Below are 21137 nucleotides of genomic sequence, written 5' to 3' on the forward strand. Positions count from 1 at the left end.
GTAGCACCCGTCCCCCTCTAGGTTGTGACAACAAAAATTAAGTCTCTGCACATTGCCAAATGCTCGCTAAAGGGCAAAACCGCCCTCAGGTTAGGAAGCACAGATCTAGAGGCTAGACACTGCTTAATTCTCCAGTGGAGCAATCTCGTCATTTGTGCAGGGTGGGGAGGTGGGGAAGGGAAAGATGAGGCAACGAGGAGCATGAAGTTATTAGATCCTGAGATGAGCCCAGGACGCCTGGGCTCGTCCTCTCTCTGGATTTATAACCCTCTGTCTGTCGCTGCCTGCCTCTGGGCCAATGGGAAAGGAAACAAAGACAAGCTTAGGAAAATGTCTAAAAGTATATAAAAACATTTATTCATTAGAAAACGAGACTGGCAAACATATTCTAGTGAAAGTAGTTCAACTCAGTTCAGTTAGCCTGGTTTAAGAGAAATGCTTTATATTATATAAAGATGATTTATGTATTTAAAAACCAAGGAGACAGACAAATAAGTATTTTACAAGGGGAATGGAATTCAAGGTCACCCAGGACACCCTGTACAGCAAGGATGGGAACAGGCAAGCCAGTCTCCTAGGACCTGTGCCTGCGAGTAGATGCTCGGCGGATGGGGGTGGTTTTCTTGGGTGTCTCATCTTCTGTCATCTCTGCTGAAAGCTCTATTCCAAGAATTGGAAAAACAAGAAAAAGCTGAGTCACAAAGATGGTGAACACCAATCTCAGAGAACAAATAAGACAGGCCCAGACCACAGTGCAGAAATAAAACCCAAATGCAGGGAGGAAGATGACTTTGGGGAAGTGGGTGGAGAGTCAACCCAGCAGGACGCCATCAAAACCAGCCCCCTATTCCCCAAGCTGCGTTCCTCTGGGCTGGCTGGGAGGGGCACTGTACCTTCCTCGCTGGACTCATCACTTGAGAAGACAATTCTGGGTTTCTTTTTTGTAGTTCGCTGCTGGGTGTTCGGATGCCGACGGGTAGTACGGCGGGGCTCTGGTGTGACAAAGTCATTGTCTGAGGCTGCAGAAGTCAGATGCTGGTGCCTAGTGACTAGAAAAGGCAGGGGCTTGAGTCCAAAAGACAAAAAAGAACCTTTATCTGAGAGGAGAGCCAGTCTGATCTGTCCACCTATAGGGCTGCCCTACATACCTGCGGATTGTTTCTTGGCTGATGGGGTTTTCTGGCTACTCCCCTGGCCAATCTCCAGTTCCTCTATTGCATCTAACCCTCTTGTGTGACAAGCCCGAAGCTTCTGTTCAAATTCATCTATTATAGCCTGGAGGGGAAAAGAGATTGAGACAAGACCTGGAAATAAGTTATTTCTATGATCAAAAAGAAATAAGGCCATGAAAAGATGTGGTTAAAAGTTAAAACGTGTATTACTAGGTGAAAGAAACCAGTCTGAGAAGGGTATATACCGTATGATTCCAACTGTATGACAATCTGAAAAAGGCAAAACTGGAAACAGTGAAAAGATCAGTAGTTGCCTCCAGGGGTTAGGGGGAAAAAGGGGTGAACAGGGAGAGCACAGAGGCTTTTTAGGGCAGTGAAACTACTCTGCATGATACTACAATGGTGGACACAGATCATTTGTCCAGAACCATAGTATGTACAGGAGCCAAGAGTGAACCCTAATGTAACCGTGGACTTTGGGTGACAATGATGTGTCCATCTAGGTTCATTGATTATAACTGTCCCACTCTGGTGGGGAATGTTGATAATGGGGGAAGTTGTGCATATGTGGGGGCAGAGGGCATGGGGGGAACTCGATACTTTCCACTCAATTTTGCTTTAAACCTAAAACTACTTTTAAAAAGTTTATTTAAAAAAGAACCACCAAAGAAACAGCAATTGGAGACAGAAAGATCTGGCCTCTGGTTACTTGGTTGCAATCAAGCTGGGGCTAAGTGAGGCAGTATGTGGGTGACTTCAGGAGCCTCAGGACTGCGGGCTGCGTGGACTAGTGTGCGACCCACTGAGCAGGTGCTGCTCACCTTGCCCTCAGGCTTGGCCCCACGCCGCAGCTTGCTCACAACTGACAAAAAAACACTGAAGATGGACTCATCTGACAGTTTGTCTCCAAAGCAGTCAAAATTGTCCAGCATCTTGCGGAGGCCCCGCTCCGTGAAGGGCAGCTGTGACACGCAGTAGGCCAGGTCCCGGTACTGCCGCTCAGTTCTGCAGATGGGAAAGGCTTTGTGAGGAGCAGTGGGAGGTACAGGAAGTAAAGGCCCATGGTCCCCCAGCATCTCCTCCTGCCCCTGCAGGGCCCCTCTCAGCACGAAGAACCCCCACCCCCCAAGGAAGGCAGCATACCGGGCTGTGCGGAACCGCTGACACAGCTTCTCCACCAGGCTCTCAGTCTGCTTGTCCTTGGTGATGTAGGAGAGCAGCTGCCTGCAGAGAGGCGGGATGCCCATGTTCCATCGCCGCCGGGGCAGCTCTAACCCCCCACTACCGCCCTCCCTGGGCCCTCCCCTAGCGCTAGGCCTCCTGCTGTAGAAGAATTTTCTCTGCCATGGCCCACGCCTGCCTCTTTGTAGGCAGCTGCTCTCCTGCATCTCCTGCCCTCTCCCATAGCCCAAAGGAGGGTCCACCCCACTCTCCTGAGGAATTTTCACAGTGAATGGAAACTTATAACAAGAACAGCTGCGACCTAGTGAATACTGCTACAGTATGTGCCTACCACAATGTCAGGAACTTGAGCTTACTGAATCTTCTCGAGAATGAAGGGGCAAGTATTATTGGGCTCATTTCATACAGGAGAAAAAGGCAGAGAGAGGTTAACTTACTGCTGAAGGCCATACAGCTAAAAAGTAGCAGTCAGACAGTGGTGGTCCCATGAGATTATAATGGAGCTGAAAAACTCCTACCGCCTGGTGATGTAACTGTCATAATGTTTGTGTTTGTGGTGATGCTGGTGTAAACAAACTACAGCGCTGCCAGTCGTATACAAGTATGTACAGTACATAATACTTGATAATGAATGACTGTGTTACTGGTTTATGTATTTACTATATTATACTTTTTATCATTTTAAAAAGAGTGATGCGCTCTTTCTACTTAGAAAAAAAGTTTGCTGTGAAACAGTATGTCGTGTTACACTGGCACCAGCCTGACAGCTCGTGTTTACTGTCTCTTGATTGTATCATTTTCTCTTGCACTTGATTTACTCTTGTGTTGTTTTGCACAGTAACACGCTATACAGCCTTTAGCCCAGGAGCAAGGGGCTACACCATATCGTCCCAGGGCATGGTAGGCTAGACATCTAGGTTTGTGTAAGTGCACTCTGTGGTGTTTACACAACGATGAAATTGCCTAGTTGACTCATTTCTCCGAACACATCCCTGTTGCTAAGCAGCACGTGACTGCACAGGTTGCTTTGGTTGCTAAGCCCGTGCTGTGAAAAACATGCCCCAAGGCCCAGCAGAGCGTACTTCATGATGGTGTGAAAAGGCTCTTCTTCCACCCCTCCCTCAGGGTCTGACAGGCGGCTGATGATATCTGGAAGGAGATTATAGATTGCATTGCCCTGTAAGAGAGAATCATGTTAACGAGATAGGTGCCTTACATGTTCCCTTGGCAGCAAACCCTAATCTACCGGTCTGCCTCTTACCTTGTGGGAAAGCTCATTGAAGAAATTCTTGGCCAGGGCCGCAATCTGAGGCACAGGATCAATGAGCAGCACAGCCATCTCGCTAACCTGCCCCTTCACCTTCACCATGTCCTTCAGGATCAGGTGGGTCATCACCAGCCCTGCTGTTTTCCGTACTTGCTGTGCTGGGTCACGGAGGCTAGGAATAAAATCTCAAGTCATTGGGACCAAGACCGTGGACTATTTCCTGACACTGGCAGGAAAGGCCCTCATTAGGAATCTAGGACCACTTTTTATTTATTGGGGAATACTGGGGAACAGTGTGTTTTTCCAGGACTCATCAGTCGTTGTCCTTCAATCTAGTTGCGGAGGGCACAGCTCAGCTCCAAGTCCAGTTACCGTTTTCAATCGTTAGTTGCAGGGGCGCAGCTCACCATCCCATGCGGGAATTGAACCGGCAACCTTGTTAAGAGCTCGCACTCTAACCAACTGAGCATTCCGGCTGCCCCTAGTAGTAGTACCACTTCTTAATGTGCCATTCTAGAAGCAGTTAGAAAACTGTCGAGTTGAAATCTGGGATTGAGGAAAGAGGCCAAGCTTTAGCCAAGGCTTTAGCCAGTTAGTTCATCAATCCCTCTGGGGCCATACTTAGCCAGTTCCTGTACAGGTCAAGTAACAAGCAGATGTTCCAGGTAATGCTAAAGACCAGGGTAATGCAGCTTCAGTGATTCTCATACTGACTTAACGAGACCTTCCCAGAGCTGGCAGGGGCTGTTAAAGCACTGTGAAGGATCTCTTACCGAGCATACAGATGAGGTGTCCAGGGGTCCACCAGGTTGGGGAAGCGGATGGCCAGATCCCCAGTAACAATCATGATATTTGAACGGAGAACGGGGAGTGAGGACTTTTCTAACATGGTGAACAGAAGACGGAGCTGGGAGTCACAGAAAGTGGCGCTAGGGGCAAGGAGAGGATCATCAGGGAAATGATACCATCCCCATCCCCCTTGAGAAGGTGGTACCAACCCCAGGGCCTACCTGATCATGCAGAACTTGCCAAGGGCAAGTGATGCAGCTGCACAGAGCTCCGGGTTGCTGTAGAGGCCAGGGTTGTTGCAGACTTTAAGCAGAAGTGGAACAAAGGCTGCCAGTACCTGTTTGCCTGTTGGAAGAACAACTGCAGGTTTGGGATCGGTTATCTCATTTGGGGAGAAGGTCACTCAGCAATTCTTCTTACCATCTAATAGTTCCATCTCACAGATGCTGCGGATTAGTTCTGCCTCTGTGTCATCAGCAGTGGCCCCGACCAGCCCCATCTCCTCCTCCATGGTGGTCTCAGTGCTTACATTCTAATGAGAAAGAAGCCAGGGATTATGGGTGATCAGAGACATTAGTTTTGATTCCACCTATCCTTCATTTTCCATGAATGGATTTGGGAAAAGGTGAATTCTGCAAAACCATTCATAGAATTGTTAAACGTATCTGTAGAGAGGAAGGAGTCCCAAATTAAAGAGGAAAAGAACTAGGTGTCCTGTATTTGTTTTTAAGTTGCCAAAGCATATCCCTATATCTCTTCTTAACTCCCCATAGAAGCATATCATTTTCTGTATGTGGGAAAGACAGATCAAACCAGATAGTGGTTCAAGGTCATAGAGAAGGTCAGACCTCACTCCAACGAAGCAAAGCTGTGTTTTATTTGTCTGCAAGACATCACTGCCTCTAGTGGAGAACCCAAGGTCCCCATCAGGGGGTAGGCCCAGTCACCAAGGCTGATGTACATGTTCTAACACTACCTTGGGTAGAGCCTATTTTTTTTTTTTTTTAAGATTTTATTGGGGAAGGGGAACAGGACTTTATTGGGGAACAGTGTGTACTTCCAGGCCTTTTTTCCAAGTCAAGTTGTTGTCCTTTCAATCTTAGTTGTGGAGGGTGCAGCTCAGCTTCAAGTCGTTGTCCTTTCAGTCTTAGTTGTGGAGGGTGCAGCTCAGCTCCAGGTTCAGTTGCCGTTTCTAGTTGCAGGGGGTGCAGCCCACCATCCCTTGCGGAGTTGAATTGGCAACCTTATGATTGAGAGGACGCGCTCCAACCAACTGAGCCATCTGGGAGCTCGGCGGCAGCTCAGCTCAAGGTGCCATGTTCAATCTTAGTTGCAAGGAGCGGAGCCCACCATCCCTTGCGGGACTTGAGGAGTTGAACTGGCAACCTTGTGGCTGAGAGCCCACTGGCCCATGTGGGAATCGAACCGGCAGCCTTCAGAGTTAGGAGCATGGAGCTCTAACCGCCTGAGCCACCAGGCCGGCCCGGGTAGAGCCTATTTTTATGCTCAGGTCCCTAACTAATGCTTTGTGTTTACCTAAGACATGGTGATCATGGACAGACTGGTCTTAGTTCTCACTCATCTTTTCTAGCGTAGGAGCACAAGGAGGCGGAGTGTCATCTTCATTTCATTTAACAGTAAGGAAAAAAGAGATCCCAGAAGGAAATGTGAATGACCTGAGGTCACGAAACAGATCTGGGAAATGCTTGGGACATGAGCCCAAATGCCCAGGCACTTCATTCACCTGTTTTGACTCTTTAGTCTTATGCTCCTGTTCTTCCCGAAGAACTCGGCGCCGACAAAGCTCTCCACTCACTGCGTGTTCCAAATGAATCAGCTGCTGCAGGGCCACATCCCCAGCCAGGGACAGCAGGTTCATCAACAGGAAAGTGGGGAGCATCGGGGTCTCCTCTGGAGGGGAGAGGAAAGGCAAGGAGAAAACGACATAATTGAGTCTCACAAGACTCTGCATCCTGTTTTCACTGACCTGCCCCTTGCTCATGTGCTACACAAACTAGTAAAGAAGCTAGAGATGTGGTGGTGGGGTGGGGAATGGTGGTGGTGACTGGCCCAACGTGTGTGACAAAAATGTGACAGTGAAGGCTGAGGGGATCAGCTGTTGTAGGAAGTGGTGGTGGCAGTGGCTTCTTGCCTGCAGGGAAAGCAGAAGCTCGCTGCTGCCCACGGGGCCCAGTGACCCATGACCACTTACTCGGGTCATCCTGGGGGTTGCTCTTTTCCTCTAGCTTCTCCAGGGCCTGCTTCGCACATCCCTGTAATATCTGGGCACAGATACCCTCAGGGCCCTCTGCCAGCTGGTAAATGAGGGTCACGGCCACCTCTTTGAAGGGGATCCAGAGTGGGTCTGGGTGGATAAAGCCTGAATGGGAGAACAGAGGAGTTGCCACAGCAGACAAAGAACTCAATTCTGCCCAAGGCTCTTCATGATAGCTCACCTTTAATGACCATCTCCTGTAGTCGCTCAAACAACCTGTGTTCCTGAGGCAGCCGGAAGGGAGGGTGACATTTGTCCAGAGATGGCTGTTGAGAACAGGAAAGACAGTATGTGGGTGTGTAGAGGGTAGATAAGAGGACCCTCCAACTCCCCTTAGTGTGGCTGTAACTACCCCACATACCTTTCTCCTGTCAGAGATGTTGGCAATGGCATGGCACACCTGTTGGGCCAGCCTGTAGTCCTGTGGGAGCTTCTCATCCAGCCCTATGCTCACCAGTGTGTCTAAGTTGCTTCCTACAATTTCCGGTTTTCCTCTAGGGGAAGGAAGCCATAGTTAAAGCTAGTCATGGACATGACTGTTTGTAGGGGACAATACCACGGGTACCTACACCCAACACAGGGCTTCCAGAGTCTGGAGCACTACAAAGAGGTTCTGACCCAGGGCCACCTCTCAGAATCCCTCTTTTTTTATTGACTCCACTATTTCTGCTAGGCAGGGGGTGCTGGTACTTTTACTATTTTATTTTCCATTTAGGTAGCCAACTCACACACAGGGCTCAGCTGGGCATGACTGCTATTATTAAAGGATAGGAACCTTCTCAGAACCTTCCTTTCCCCTCTCATCCTACTGCCCGTCTGGATCTGAGCCTCACCGTGCCATCATCCCAAGAAGCAGGACGGAGGAACAGCGCTCCAGAGCGGAGCAGGGGACCTTCTCCGATGCCCGCTCCCAAAGCAGCTGGATCACTGCTGGTTTCAATTCATTCTTCTGCACAAACTCACAGAGCTGAAGGAAAAAGAAAAAGGCCCCAGGCCAAAAAATAATGATTGCCCTGATCCTTGGTGTACTCCTCGGAAGTGGGGAAAAGCAATACTCAGGAATGGAAACGGAAGGAGGAGGCGCATAATGGGAAGTGGGGCTTTGGGGAGGAACTTCCATCGCTACTACTCTTCTACTCTCACGCCTTCACGACTATGTTCATTAAGATGAAATACTGAAACTGACCTTGTTGAGTTCCATGTGGCTCTACGGTTCTGACCACATTCTGGAGGTTTCTTGTAGGTTTTCTTGATATTACCACAAACCCATTCCTTGCCTTTTCATTTTGCAATGGTACCAACACTCAATCACATATGCATACAATTTCAGTCACCTAATTCCCTCCCCCTTCTTCCACCTCCTCCCCCCACTCGTTTATGCTGTAGTTCCTCAGTCTAGTTGTGTAGGACACAGCTCCCTGACCCATGGTAGTATTATGAGCCTTGCCCCCATAGTCAGTTGCCAGTCATCAGTCGGTTGCTCACAGCAGCTCACGCTGGCTGCCGGCCACTCATGGCAGCACACGGTAGCCCACGGCAACACAGCAGCCCACGGCAGCTCACACTGGCCGCTGGCCACTGGGCGCTCACGGCGGCACACGGTAGCTCGCAGTAGCACTCAGCAGCCCACGGCAGCTCACCTCCAGGGTGAGCTGTTGTTCACAATCTTAGCTGTAGAGGACGTAGCTCACTGGCCCATGTGGGAATCGAACCAGCGACCTCGGCATTAGGAGCACAGCGCTCTAACTACCTGAGCCACACAGGCCGGCCTCAGTCACCTAAGTTTTTAAGAATCAGTCACTTAATCCTACCTATTCTTCCTTTAAAATTTGTCTTCCATTAAGTGCAATTCTATAGATTTCTCTCCCACTCCCAGAGTCTAGCCCCATCTTGTCATTGCACATCTATGGCAGCCACCAGGGACCTTCCTGTCCCTAGTCTCCACTCCAACCAACTTGTATGCTACTGCTGGATCAGTGTCCCGGACATCTATTTCCTCATGCCACACTGTGGCTCATCAGTTAGAAACCTGTCTCTGGTGCCTACTATAGGGGCTTGGACCAGTAGCCAGCCTATGGATCTTACGCCAGTCACCACCACCGGCCTCTTTTCTTTTACCCAGTGCAGAGAAAAATATGGCTGGCAGTAGTGCTCCCGCCAGTGGAAGCTGGTGGTTAGCACCACCTCCACCTTTTGTCCCCATAATTCAAAGGCTTCAGAACAGGTTTGCCTAAAATACTGGAGTCCCTGGCTAACAAGGTTAAAGTCCTGAACTCTGGAAAGGCATCCAGGGATGTTCCTAATTTAGTCCAACTCACATTCCCAGCTTTATTACCTTTTCCAGCTATCAATTTTGAGCCAGAACACAATCTTCCTCATTCTACAACACAGACTCGGTTCTTTCTTGGCTTTCTGTCTCAAACGCTTTCCCTCCTTTCTCAAACTCACTAAATCCTACTCATCAAGACCCAACTTAAGCCATACCACCTTCAGGAAGCTTTCCGCCCATTCGACTTCACACTGCTCTTTCCCACTCTGTACTCATCAGTATAACATATAAGTTAAGAGTATGCTTTCTGGAGCTTTTCTGCCTGAGTTTGAATCTCAACTTTGCCACTAAGTGGCTGTAACTAGCTGAGTTCTTTAACGTCTCTGTGCCTCAGATTTATCATTGTAAAATGTGGATAATAGGAGTATTACCTCATAGGGTTGTTGTGAGGATTAAACATGTTAATATGAATAAAGTGCTGAGACTAGTGCCTGGCCTATATAACGTTATTATTCTATTACTACTGCTACTATAACCATTACCTGTGTCACTTATTCTGGCACTTAATTATCTATCTGTTGCATTATTCAATAAGTATTTTGTGTTTTTTGGCTACCAACTAGACTGCTGGTTCCTTTTAAGTTGGAAACTTCGAAGCAAATGATTTTATCCTTCTTTGTTAAGCTGTGTAAACTGCTGAACACACAGTAATCACTCACTAATACTTCAGTCATGTTGAATGATTAAAGAAAGAGGAAGTGAGGAGACTTACAATTTCCTCAAGACATTGAATGGTCCCAACTGAGGCATCCACTAGCAGCAAAGAGAGATTCTGAATCAAAGCCTGGGCCTTGGCTCTGTGGGAACAGTAAACATCAGGGGACATTAAGACTGCTACCTTGAACCTGGCAAACAGGTGATTAGGACTATCCCCCCACAGCATCAAATAATGGCTTAGGATGGGTTTCGCTGGATGGGTAGGCTAGCCCTACCCTGAGCCCCATTACAGACCTACTGTCTATGGACTCAGAACTCCTCTAGAAGGATGGCCCCCCACTCTCAATTTCTTCAGGAGACTAGAAACATCCTGAGAAGCTGACATCAGAAAAGTCAGCAAAGGCAAGAGTACCCATATACCTGGCTGAGTCCCCTTTGGGGTTGAGGTAAAGTTGGCGGTAGGCGTTAAGCACAGCTTCCCGGACACCAGGCTCCTTAGACCAGATAAGAGGCAGCATGCGGCGCACCCCAAACAGGGCCTGAGGTACCCCAAATTGGAATGCCATCACAAAGAATTCAATCACCTCCTGTACCACTGAGAGGACAGACACAAATGTCACCCATCTGCTTGGCAAAACTTCCCCCCAATCTCAAAGATAGAACCTTTCTTGATATAGTACCATGCAAGTGGAGGCCTTCCTCCTTTTCCCCGAGAATGCTGACTCCTGTAATGCTCTATTGTTCCAACCCCAAGGCCCAGTCCTTACAGAAAGGGCCTCTGGCACACCGTACCTGTGGTTGTGTTTTCATACATCATCTTGCTGATGATGCCGATGGCCTCTGTGATCTTCAGAGAGAAGCTATACGCGTCCTGCAGATACTGCACCAGCATCTCCTGCTTTACCAGTGCATCCTTTCCCCTGGATGTCTCCGGCTCTGACGCGCTGGGCTTATCTTTGCAGTCGGTCTGTCCTGGGCCCATGTTCTCTGCAGACCCCTGGGGATTCTTCTCCTGTGTGGAAGCTGCTGAGCCTAGGAGTTAGAGAATGTTCAAGATGGGGAAATCCAACAGGTACAAACATCCCTGAGTATTTTTTTCCACAAAAAGAAGGTATAAATTTAGAACTTATTCTAAAATAGCTTGGTTTGTTTCTCAAAAAAGATTCCTCTGTGGTTTGGAAATACCCTTTCTCACTCCGTGTCAATTTTGGGCCCATGCGCTGCTTCCATTTCAGGGCAGAAGCACTGCCAACTCCCCTTTGGCCTGTTTCAGCACCAGGTTCTGTTAGCTAGGCCAGTGTCTGGCATAAAGCAAATGGTCTGTAAAATACTAGTAGAACTATTTTGTCTGTTGACTCAAGAAGGAAAATAAATTACCTTTGAAAATAGTTCCTAAGAGATTCAGGAACGTGGTCTCCTCTGACTCTTCTGGGTCCATATGGCCGAAGGGTTCAGACTCCTGGAAGTGGCCTATGGCTTCTTGAGTGAGAATGATGGCCCGCCTGAAAGAACATCAACCTGTCACCAATTCGGTACCCATAAAAACGTCATGGCAGCCTTTAAAAAAAAAAAATTATAATCGACATACAAGAGTATCACTGTAGCGTTTTATAAGGGAGCCTACCTCATGATTCCATCAAGCACTCAGACCTAATGCCCCAAAGAAAACGAACACCTTTTCATGCTTAGAAATTTGTGAAGTACCTACGAAGGGGTGGAGCTCAAACACTTTTCCTATTTCTGAAGCGACAAGGCTTTACTATAGTCTTCAAAAAACTCAAGTAAGGCTTTTAAATTTTAAAAATCACAAAACTATTCCAAACATCTGTTTGAAAACTTTGCCAAGTGAGTTTAGAAAAAACAAACTTTCAACAACTGGTTAATTCATGCTACATCTATACAATGGGATTTTATGTAGCCATAAAAAATACTGAGGCAGCTATTCATGTACCAATATTAAAAAGCCACGGGGGGAAAAAAAGCCACTGGGATACATAGTTAAGTGAAAAAAAGCAAGGTGGTAGGTCAGTGGGCAGAGAATTCTATCACTTGTGTAAAGGGTGGGGGAAGAACACACATTTGGCTATATGTCTACATACATGGTGTCTCTAGAAGGACACTCAATAAACTGAACATTGCTTCCCTGTGGGACTAAGTAGCTAGGTGCAGGTTTGGAAGGGACTTTTCATGGTATGTCTTTTTTGTAATTTAAAGTTTTGTACCATGTGAATGTATTGTTAGTTTTTTTAAAGTAAATTTCTGCTCAAAGAAACTGTTATTGGGGTGGCCGGATGGCTCAGTTGGTTAGAGCACGAGCCGGTTCGATTCCCACATGGGATGGTGGGCTGCGTCCCCTGTAATTTATTTGAAATTGAAAACAGTGATTGGACTTGGAGCTGATGGGCCCTGGAGAAACACACTGTCCCCCAATATTCCCCAATAAAATTAAAAAACAAACAAACAAACAAATTAAAAAAAACACCTGTTATTAAACTATTACGACAGTTATTAAAAAAGTTTGTTCTAATGTAGGTTTAAATTTGTAGTTGGAAGCAAACACCTCGGTTATTATTATTAGTACCATAACCCATTACCGACTGCTGAGGATTTCTGAAGGAGGAAGTGACATTTTTAAATGAGATGAAACCTTTTTTAACTGATAAGAGATACTAGTGTGCTTGGAGGCAGAAGAAGCAGTTATAAAACTATAGTATCTTTTTATGTGTTAGCAAAGTAAAGAGAGATGTAAGGGATAGCCACATTCTGTTCATGTTCAGCATTTTCTGAACAGCCTACTTAGGTAAAAAGTAAATATATAACTGTGGCTGAGGTTTAAGAAAACCTGATGACAGCTCTAAGGGCTTTTTTGCTAAGCAGCTCCAAAGTTCTAGAGTCACAAAAACACTGAAAGAAATTTTTTCTCTAAGATCAGGATTCACATTAGGTTGATTTAAAGATTAAAGTAGGATTAAGCAAGTTTGATATTATTTATTAGCTCACAGAATTTAGAATTAGAGTCATTAGAAATCATATGATCTAATCAACTTATTTTACAAATAATGAAACTGAGACTCAGAAAGTTTAAACAATTTACTTAAGATCATACAAATAGAATTATATTTACAGGCTTTCTTCTTCAAAGAAAGGAGGACTTTTGCCATAGTCAATATAAAACTATTTACATTAGATTAGTTTAGTAGTTTCTTTAAACATTTGTAAACATAGAAAAGTACGTTTAATTGTGGACTATGCCTTGGCATAAATCTGGTGTACAGACCATTACTATAGTGAAAACACCAACTACCATCATCTGGTGGCAGCATACTCTAAGTGCAGTTCATTTTAAAGCAATTTTGTTTCTCAAAGGTTAAACTCTAAACCTAAACAGGCCATTAAAGAATACCTCATACTTTCACATACTTGTAACTAGCTTTGGCAAGCAACTGACGGATGCGTCCTTTTACTGCTTCAGTGGTCTCTGTAGTAGCAATTTTCTCAGGAATCTCTTCTTCCTGGGGAAGTTTCAGCAGTTGTTGCAGGGTAGACTTTAACTCTGGCAGCATGGCTTCCCACTCTTCCTCTGGGTCTAGCACTGTGGCTGAATGAGAAAGTCTTAGACTCTTTCTTTAGTTTCTACTGCAGGAAGATGACCGGGGGTGGGAGTGGGTAGTGGGCAGTGGGACTCCTACACAGTAACTACTCACAAGCAGCTGCAGTTTGCCTCTTGGCCCTCATCTCTTGTAGTTTCTGGGTTTCCTTCTGTAGTGGTCCAACAAGGTCAGTATCGTTAAGCTATCAAGGTAAGATGACTATCAGGGTCACTAAGTCACATAATTTCATCCATTCCCATTTAATTCCTTCTCTTTTGGGTACCTCAAGCCTACTTACCTTGCAGGAAAAGGGATTATTGGCGAGAAAACTGGCCAGCAGCTGGATGGCATTTTTACATACTAGAACTGACTTGTCTGCCAGACGTCCCACTGCTAAGGCCACCACTGCCTGGAAACGCGTCAAGGGGAGAGCCTATGTGGGATAGAAAGGAAAAGATCCACTCACATCCCACATCATTCTTCTGCTCAAGATGATCTTGAAGTAAACTCTAAATGAGCTACCCATTCATTCTAAAGAAACTTATCTATGGGATATAAAATAGTAAAGGGGTTACTGGGTAAGGCACAGTGTCGTCCTTAAAGCAGACATCCTTGCCCTTGATGGAGGAAGACCTTTCTAGTAGTAGTAGCAACCTGAATTCCAGGCTCTTCTTTGGGACAGATATTTTCTTTGACACTAGATTCCTCTTTTCTTTGGCCTATACATAGAGAGGTACTGTATGTCTATCATGTAGAAGGCTGTTCTGTTCACCTTCTGCTGGACAATTCGGGTGAAGAGTTGCAAAACACGGCTCCGCACAAAGGAGCTGACATCATGGCCATGGGCTTGCAGGGTGTCTAAGAACTGGTCTCTGGTGTCTCGGGCTGCTTCCTCCAGCTGATCACCATTCAGAACCTGCAGTACCATCTCTGCCATGGCTGCGAGCACAGCATTGCGCATCACATAATTCTGAGAGAGAAATGAAGTAGATACAAGTCTCTGCTCTCCCATAGTAACTCTCCTTTCCCTAAATTCTTGTGCTTTTCCAGGTACAAATAAGGGGCAAGGCCTTTAGAAAAGATTAAGCTTGCATGTCTAAACTTGCTTGTCTTAGCTATAATTCTTTCTGGTCAACTGCCTAGGTATTTACCCCTGAGGTCACTGGAAAAAGCTGAATTCCAGATGGGGCTTGTTTGCTCAGAGAATATAGGGACAAAAATAAACAGAGCCCCAAACCATTTTCCCCCATAAGGCTCACCCAGGTAATCATGATGGTAACTGAATATGAAATCATATCTACCTACCAATATACATTGGAAAAACATTAATTACTATGTTTCACCTGAGGTCTCAATGCCTTTGATTTTTACTAATAAACACCCTTTTTCCCTTTCACTCCCCTATTTTATGAACAGAAAATGAGACACAGGGAAGCAAATATGAGTCCATTAGGTGCCAAGCAAGTCCATTACAGAATTTGGCAGAGAACAGGGTTTGGGGTTTTTTTTTTGCAGACTAGAGCCAGAAAATGAGGTCTTGCACAAGAAGTTAAAGTAAATTAGATGAATGAGTGGACTGTCTTTGTCCTTGACATTCACCTAGGAGTGTCTCGCATCAGTTTAGAAAATGGCCAGGTTAATATTCCGAGATAAGAGAGAATTGAGGGAGATGGTATGGGAAAGCACATTGTATGGAGAAAGCAAGGCAAGTCAGGTGGTAGGAGCTTCATCCTGAGAAATGGATGGGACTCAGAATCACAGCTGAGTCACTGTCACTAGACTTAAGCTGTGGAACTGTCATCTCCCCTACCAGACCTAGATAAAACCAACGTGACATTGAAATAGGCGCTTTATTCAATAAACTTCTTTGGCTTCTCTACGGGAAGAAATTGCCACAGTGATAAAACTAGACAACTTGACTTCATGTGAAAGCTATCTTCTTGTTAAGAAATAGCCTTTCAACAAAGGACTTATACCCCCAGAAAAACCTGAGATTCCTAGGGTATTACCTACCTCTCCATCCAGAAGATCTAGCAAAGTGCACATGCTGGACATCAGGATGGCCGGGACACGTTCTGCTAGTTCTGTCAGGAAGGTTGCAAAGCCCTTTGCCCCTAATGTGTCCCGACTCAGCTCCTGGGGACACTTCTGTCCAATCTCTCTATGCAGGGAAGAAAACACAGCCATAGCAAGATAATTCAGTTCCCAGTAAGACTGGTATCTAACAGCTGAAGGAATCTAGTGTTTGCAGAGAATATACTGTATTTCCAATCTTTCTTTATCCTCTTCCTGAGAAATGAGAATTAGAAACTCAGAGAAGACTTACCTTACAATCTCTCCCACTATGCTCTTCATTCCATACTCAGTTGCCCATAGACTCACAGCTGCCACCAGTACAGGTGCCAGATGTTCAAAGTGCTGCAGCATCTGGATGATCTTCACAGTGGCACCTGTGGAAGTACTACACATGAGAAATTATGGGCAAAATACAAAGGAGGGGCAAAGTGGAGGGCTAACTTACTGAGCATATGGTTGTAACGTGTCAAGGCTACACCAAGCAGGCATGCTATGGCATCCCGGGTGGGGCGGTTCTTCTGGTGATTAATGGTGGGGTTCTCCAGGAGGCGGTAACAGCAACCAGTAACCAAACTGAGAAAGGAGGTAAGATGATGCAATCAGCTGTCTAGACTCAATTACATTGGGGCTCTGCCTCATTCTGCTGCCCCTAAAGTCAGGGTCTTCCAGTTTTCTTCATTCTATCTACCACCTTCTACACTTTGCTTTGCTGATCCCAGATAGGTACTTGGTCTTTCAAGATCACCAACTTTTAACCAGTTATGATGCCCCTACGGAACCTGAATATATAAGATAGGACAAAGTCATTAATGACTTCTCGTTGTCAAATAATGGTCAATTCAGTTCTTATCTTATATAACCTTTCAGCTCCATCTGATATAGGTGATCACTCCTTTTACCTTGAAACATCTTCATTTGGCTTCCAGAATACAAGACTGCCTCTCAGCTTCTTGGGCTGGTTCCTCATCATCTCACGCTCTTAATCCTGGAGTACCCCAGGGTATAGCCCTTGGATTTCTGCTCTTTTCTACTTACTGATTTAGTAATCTCATTCAGTCTCATGGCTATGAATATCATTTATATAAATATTTTATATTACAAAATGTGTACTTCTAGGCCAGACCTCCCTCCTGTACTCCAGATCTATACATTCTGCATCCGAATCTGACATTACTTGGATGTTTAATAAGCCCCTCAAGCTTTGTATGTCTAATTGTCCCCAAACATGCCCCCACACACTTCTCCATATTTCAGTTACAGGCAACTCTACTTTTCCAAATGCTCAGGCCAAAACCCTGGGTGAGTCATCTTTGACTGCACTCTCCCTTGAACCTCACACGTGTCAGCTCATCCTATGAGCTCTACCTTAAGAAAGTAGGGACTCCAACCACTTCTGCCCATCTCTACTGCCACTCTTTGGTCTAAGTTACCTTCATCTCTTGCCCAAGTTACGGCAATAGCCTCGTAACTGGTCTCTTGCTTCCCTCCTTTCCCTCCATGCTCTGTTTCAACACAACAGCCAGGATGACTCTGTTAAAGTACAAGTCAGACCACCTATTGCCCTGCTTGGAACGCTTGAGTGGCCCCATCTCACTCCGAGAAAACGTCAGTCACTGTGATGGCCTACAAGGGTCTGCACAGTTTGGCTCCCGACTGCTCCCCTGCCCTCAGCCTCTCTCTCTCTCAGCTGCTGTGTCTCTGGCCTCATTGCTAGTATTTGTCCATGCCAGACGCACTCCTTCCTCAGGGGCTTTGCATTTGGAGACTTTGAGCGAGATGTTCCTTTTCCTTGCCTTTGCCATTCCTCCAGATAGTCCAGAGGTAACCATGGCTCTGATGACCTCCTCTGGGTCTTTGCTCAAATGTCATGGCTCAAAGAGGTCTTGCTAGGGCGGCTGATTTAAAATCATAACTCTCCTTCATAGTTACACAGAACAAACTGATGGTTGCCAGATGGCAGGGGGGTTGGGGGGTGAAAAAGGGTGAAGGGATTAAGATACAAAATAGTCAGGGGGATATAAAGTACAACATAGGAAATATCATCAATAATATTGTAATAACTATTTATGGTGTCAGGTGGGTACTAGACTTACCGGGGGCATCACATCACAAGTTATATAAATGTCTAACCACTATGCTGTACACCTGGAACTAATATAATGTTGAAGGTCAGCTGTAATTGAACAATTTAAAAATAAAATCACAACCCTCTTCCATCAAACTTCCCATCCCCCTATTTTTGTCCACAATAATAAACCATAAAGCATACTGTATATTTTACTTATTTTAAAAACTGGCTTTTGCTCTATAATATACACTCTACGAGTGCAAAAACTTTTGTTTCCATTCCTTATAATGACGCCAGCCATGCACCTAGGAGAGTCTCAGTAAATGCGGTTTCAAGAATGAATAAATGGGCATTAAAGTTGAGAAATTCACAACAGTTTTTAACATTCATTATCTACTTCCTAATAACTCATTGTTATGAGTGTACGTCTATGTATTAGAGATAGAACTTCATTTCATTAGAGATGAAATGAAGTATTTAAAGGCAGATCTAGCAACAGAGCCTTCATTCCTCATAGCTCAGCATTATCTGTAGTCATTTTAACTGCCTACCTGACAAACTCCTCTTCAATTATTGAGTGGTTCCACAGGTGACGAATATCCAACTGGAGCAGCTGTGTTAAAAGCTGAAGAATTGGTTGCCTCTCCTCTTCCCAGTCAAAGCCATGGGCTGCCCTGGCCCGGGCTTTCTTACCCTAAAAATAGATCATGTATACATTTAGGAAAAAAATAAGAAAAACCAGACAGTCAAGATCTGCTAGTTTGAATGCCTAAGCTATCCAGTATTGAGACAAGGTAGAAGGTAATACAGAAGTATTACAAGTTCCAAAATCTAAAAGAGCTGCTTATCAGGGAAGGATATGTTGTGATACTATTGAGCACTTCCTCATAAACTCTAAATAAGAAAAGAAAGGAGTCTCAGAATCATACGTTGGATTCCTTTCTTTCCCCTAATTCCTCTAATTCTCCAAGCCCCGTATTAAGTGAGCCAGGTACTCCTAGTTACCTTTCCACCAAGGTCGAGGTCCATGAGACTTGTCTGGCTGGTCTCAAAGGATTCCAAGAGGCGTATCAGAGCATAGCAGTTCATTTTGAGGGCGTTTAGGTGGGCGCTTCTATCTGATACATTCAAAGTTGCATTATCCAGGATAGCTGGAAGTTCCTGGGAATGGCGGGACACCACTGCGAGGGGCAGAATCTGGAGTCAGTTTCATTCACTTTCCTCATGCACCCCAGCCTCAAAACACCCAGCACTTGCAGCCATCAGATTACCAAAGATCTGTGTTTCATCTCTCAGTGGCCACAATACAAGCTAAGTCCTTTGGGACCCCTGACCCTGATACCAGGAGTATGTCCTGTCCCTCCTCTCTCACTCCAGTTACCATAATTTCTTCCTGGCAACTGGAAGAATCACCTCTATTAAAAAGAGGCAGTTCAAAAGCAGGAAGAGTTTCTTGTTGGTCTGCCCTTACAGTGAACACACATAACTCTGTATTGACCACCAAGATTACAGACCTTAAGGTCAAAGGCCCCTGGACTTAGCCAAACCAACTGAATCACCACAGCCTTGATATCATCATTTGGCTGATAAAACGTAGTAAACAAACAAACAACACCTTCCATCCCGTACCCCCTGACCCATAAACACCTTTAATCAGGAATTCCAGAGTATCTTCCTTGAGGCCAGGATCTATACTTCGAAAGTGACTATGAGGGAAAGAAAGTGCGGGGGGTGAGATAGGAACCTGCAGAACCAGCCCATTCTAACAGATCAGATCTAACTTGAAGAATCTAGTGGCTAAAAATACATGTGAAATTGCTCAACTGAACAAATATGGGGGCAAGTTGGGGTAAAGGCTCATCAGTGGAGATATCAGCACCCAGAACCATTTATTAGTGAACTATAATTTGGAATTTCAGGACAAACATGCAAAGTTAGGGCAAATCGCCACGAGTTCTTTAAAGTACCAGTGGGTATTTTACTTACTGCAGAATGCTGTAGACAGTATCAAAGTGCTCCAGCATAGCCAGGGGTCCCTGAGCTCGGAAGGCAGCCTGAAATGCTACAAAGATGAAAGAAACTCAGCAATACAGAAGAGAGAGGTCTTTTTGGTAAACTCTATTCATGGCAGAAAATTGAGGTAATTGCTCATATTGGCAGAATCACAAAAGGAATAGTTCATTTCAGTGTAACCTATCATAATAATATCTTACATTTTGTCCTGTTTTACAATTAAAGACTTACTTGAGTTTCACCACATCTCTGAGCTAGACAAAGCAGACAGTATTATGCCGATTTTTATGGGAAAAGAAATGAAATGTCAGAGTAGTTATGTGACTTGTCCAACTTATAAGTGGATACAAGCTCAGGATTTAAAAAAAAAATTTTTTTTTAATTACAAAAGTGGCAAAACCAGTAGTAGGTTCCTGTACTTTTCTCCAGGTAATGTTAACATCTTATATAACATAGTACAAAGATCTAAACCAAATTAACATTAATTAATTCAATGCTATTAACTAATCTACAGACTTTATTTGAATGCTGCCCATTGTTCTATTTACGTCCTTTTCTGGTCCAGGATCCAAGTTAGGATACCACGATGCATTGTCTGTCGTGTCTCCTTAGTCTCCTTTACTCTTTGTCTTTCATGATCTTGACACTTTTGAAGTGTACTAGCCAGTTATTCTGTAGAATGTTTCAGTTTAGGTTTGTCTGATAGTTTCTCATGACTAGACTGAGGCTATGCATTTTTGGCAAATTACAATGGAAGGGACGTTGGGCCCTTCAGATGCATCATACCAAGAAGTACCTGATGTCAATGTCTTATTACTGGTGGTGTTAACTTTGATCACTTGGCAGTGTTTGCCAGATGTCCCCACTGTAAAGTTACTATTTTGCCCCTTGCAATTAATAAGTATCTTACAGGCAGATACTTTGACACTATGCAAACATCCTGTTTCTCACCACATTTGCCCACTAATCTAAGCATCTACTGATTGTTGCCTGCCACAATTATTACTATGGTATTTACTAAATGGTGACTTTTCTATCTCCATCATTCCTTCTACACTTACTAATAGAAATGCCACTATGAGGATGAGCTGTCCTTTTCTCATTTACTTATTCAATTATTTATTTATATCAGAGTGGATTCATGGACATTTCTGTTATTCTATGTCTTAATCCATTCCTATTACTATTTATTTCGTTGCTCAAATTGTCCCAAACTTGACCACTGGGAGCTCCTTCATCTTGGCCTGTGTCCTGACATGCCCCCTTCACTTTGTGTTGTTACTCTGTTGTACCACAAGATGTTCCAGCTCACCTTGTACTTTCCGCAGTCCTGTCCTGGCATCAACATTCTCAACCAACTCCTGGTTCCTTTTATGGGAGAATGGTATGTAGAAAACAAGCTCTAGGTTCTGGTTAGGCTCACTGCTATTGGAGTATCATTGCTTTTAGGACCTCTCAGTAGAGAAAAATAGGATACACACACACACCCCTACCTATTTTTTAATCTCTGTATATATTAAACACACAAATTCATTTATGTTTTTGCTTAATCCTAGTATACACATAAAGCAGTTTCAGACTTGCTAACCTCTATAAAAATAAATTTACTAACTAGCTTATAATTGTGTAAGGTTCTTTTATATGCAGTATATAGGGAAAATAGGCTTTTCAAAATACTTAGGTTAGTTCTTTTCTTCCTTACTCCTTTAGTGTGATTAT

The 21137-nt window shown here is 44.8% G+C and overlaps 1 protein-coding gene and 1 non-coding gene across 5 annotated transcripts in view; both read right to left on the bottom strand.

Moving 5' to 3' along the window:
- Positions 1–335: 335 nt before the first annotated feature.
- NCAPD2 (non-SMC condensin I complex subunit D2) overlaps positions 336–21137 on the bottom strand; it is a 28535-nt gene continuing 7733 nt past the window's right edge. For 2 of the 4 annotated variants that reach the window (XM_019754409.2, XM_019754408.2), the window contains exons 3-32: positions 19392–19467; positions 19053–19111; positions 18411–18586; positions 17957–18099; positions 15783–15910; positions 15588–15711; positions 15275–15422; positions 14034–14231; positions 13560–13694; positions 13376–13463; positions 13092–13269; positions 11049–11173; positions 10464–10703; positions 10092–10266; positions 9727–9811; positions 7519–7652; positions 7047–7179; positions 6867–6951; positions 6623–6790; positions 6155–6321; positions 4831–4942; positions 4632–4755; positions 4395–4550; positions 3616–3793; positions 3437–3531; positions 2316–2396; positions 1994–2177; positions 1149–1275; positions 894–1049; positions 336–660 (exon numbers count right to left, since the gene is read on the bottom strand). In XM_019754409.2, coding sequence (XP_019609968.2) covers positions 575–660; positions 894–1049; positions 1149–1275; positions 1994–2177; positions 2316–2396; positions 3437–3531; positions 3616–3793; positions 4395–4550; positions 4632–4755; positions 4831–4942; positions 6155–6321; positions 6623–6790; positions 6867–6951; positions 7047–7179; positions 7519–7652; positions 9727–9811; positions 10092–10266; positions 10464–10703; positions 11049–11173; positions 13092–13269; positions 13376–13463; positions 13560–13694; positions 14034–14231; positions 15275–15422; positions 15588–15711; positions 15783–15910; positions 17957–18099; positions 18411–18586; positions 19053–19111; positions 19392–19467 — 4064 coding nt within the window. In that variant the 3' untranslated portion in view covers positions 336–574. The remainder of the gene's footprint in view (positions 661–893; positions 1050–1148; positions 1276–1993; positions 2178–2315; positions 2397–3436; positions 3532–3615; positions 3794–4394; positions 4551–4631; positions 4756–4830; positions 4943–6154; positions 6322–6622; positions 6791–6866; positions 6952–7046; positions 7180–7518; positions 7653–9726; positions 9812–10091; positions 10267–10463; positions 10704–11048; positions 11174–13091; positions 13270–13375; positions 13464–13559; positions 13695–14033; positions 14232–15274; positions 15423–15587; positions 15712–15782; positions 15911–17956; positions 18100–18410; positions 18587–19052; positions 19112–19391; positions 19468–21137) is intronic. The other 2 variants (XM_074326147.1, XM_074326146.1) reach the window with 1 other exon arrangement.
- Positions 18663–18989, bottom strand: LOC141570312 (small nucleolar RNA U85). The gene has a single exon (XR_012494316.1). It is a non-coding gene; the product is annotated as a small nucleolar RNA U85 (small nucleolar RNA).

Source organism: Rhinolophus sinicus, linkage group LG02 (assembly GCF_036562045.2).
Source record: "Rhinolophus sinicus isolate RSC01 linkage group LG02, ASM3656204v1, whole genome shotgun sequence".
Lineage (NCBI taxonomy): Eukaryota > Metazoa > Chordata > Mammalia > Chiroptera > Rhinolophidae > Rhinolophus > Rhinolophus sinicus.